The sequence below is a fragment of the Ruditapes philippinarum genome, unplaced genomic scaffold (assembly GCF_026571515.1).
Source record: "Ruditapes philippinarum isolate M1 unplaced genomic scaffold, ASM2657151v2 ctg7288_1_1_1_1, whole genome shotgun sequence".
NCBI classification, from domain to species: domain Eukaryota; kingdom Metazoa; phylum Mollusca; class Bivalvia; order Venerida; family Veneridae; genus Ruditapes; species Ruditapes philippinarum.
Genome location: NW_026852989.1, coordinates 169671 through 171027, shown reverse-complemented (window position 1 = coordinate 171027; position 1357 = coordinate 169671). Strand labels below are relative to the sequence as shown.

Below are 1357 nucleotides of genomic sequence, written 5' to 3'. Positions count from 1 at the left end.
AAATGAAAAATACGGGTACTGTTTCTGTTACGGGAACTGCTCGCATGCCAGTACTGACTTATTTTTAACTGGTTCTGACAGCTGCATCTGTACTTATAAGTGCATGTATACAGTATAGATAGATCTACATACACTATCATGTATCAAAGTTTAAGTCAATGATTGAAAACTGACTAAAGCCCCTATCTTTCATGGTATTCTTGCCATTGTCATGAAAGGGTCTGCATGCACAAATCGCTTGTTTACACCCAGACCGTGCATGTCTAAATCCCAGATACAATGACTGATTGTAGAACGGTTAATGTTGTGCCGATAACAACACAGAATAGGTTAGTAATTTATACATAGTGATACCCACAGTTGCTGGAAATAAATAAATTTTGGATGGCCATTTCGGACACTCAAACAATAATTGCCAATTTTAACGGGATTGCGCTAATAACAGGAGAAATAACTTAATGAAGATGCATCTAATTACAGGTAAGGCAGATTATGACTGCTTCATAGAAAAGGCGCATTGTGTTTTTCAATGTGTCATTCGTGAAATTATTGCGTCAAAAACGCAAGAAACACAGAGTAGCAGAAACACTGCCTACCCCTTATTGATAATACATCCTATGTAAAATTTCCAAATAAACAGATTTTTTTTTCTGAGAAATTGTCAGTTTAGTTAGATTTTTCTATTTGCAAATATTACCTTTGGGTCCTTCTCGTAGTAATGCTGCTGGGTTCTTATCCATCTTCCTGTCAAATGGTCTCTCACAGTATGTGCTAAAGCGAAGTAGTAATCCCTTGGAGTAGCAACATTTCTATCCTTTACCAGGGTATAGTGAAGATGTCTGTTGAAAGTATGCTTGATGTTTGATACATTTTCAACTGGAGCAATTCCACGTATACTGATTTGCTTCCTTTTATCTATATCTGATTGCACAGACATTTTAAATGTTCATGCACTACCAAAAGAATAGATGCTCTGCTTTATTTATTTGATAAAACCCAAATTATTTCCTGCAACAAACCTCTGCCCTGCCTAGTAGTCCTTGAGTGAAGGTCAAGGTCACTTTCTCAGCTGTGCGATGAAAATAGAAGTAACCCGAAAATATATAGAGTAGCGGTATGACATATAATGATGCGTAAATAGGAAAAATTAGGCCGACATATACTGTACTGTAAATCTTACATATATCATATACGGTATACACTATCATTACAGCAGCCATTTTTAATACTTGGCAAAGTGAAACACTATCTTTTGCTCTGTTAGAATATTGATTTAGTATTTTATTTGGAAGTCAAAATACTTCTGTGTTTACATTTTGCTTGATTTACAACACGTTACAGCACAGTGCACAATAAA

The 1357-nt window shown here is 35.6% G+C and overlaps 1 protein-coding gene across 1 annotated transcript; it reads right to left on the bottom strand.

Moving 5' to 3' along the window:
• Nucleotides 1-697: 697 nt before the first annotated feature.
• Nucleotides 698-1081, bottom strand: LOC132730367 (glycogen phosphorylase, muscle form-like; the record flags this gene model as incomplete). The annotated part of the gene is given in 1 exon segment (XM_060716276.1): nt 698-1081. A coding segment is annotated over 1 exon segment (240 nt), but the record flags the coding sequence as incomplete, so codon positions are not given.
• Nucleotides 1082-1357: the final 276 nt, after the last annotated feature.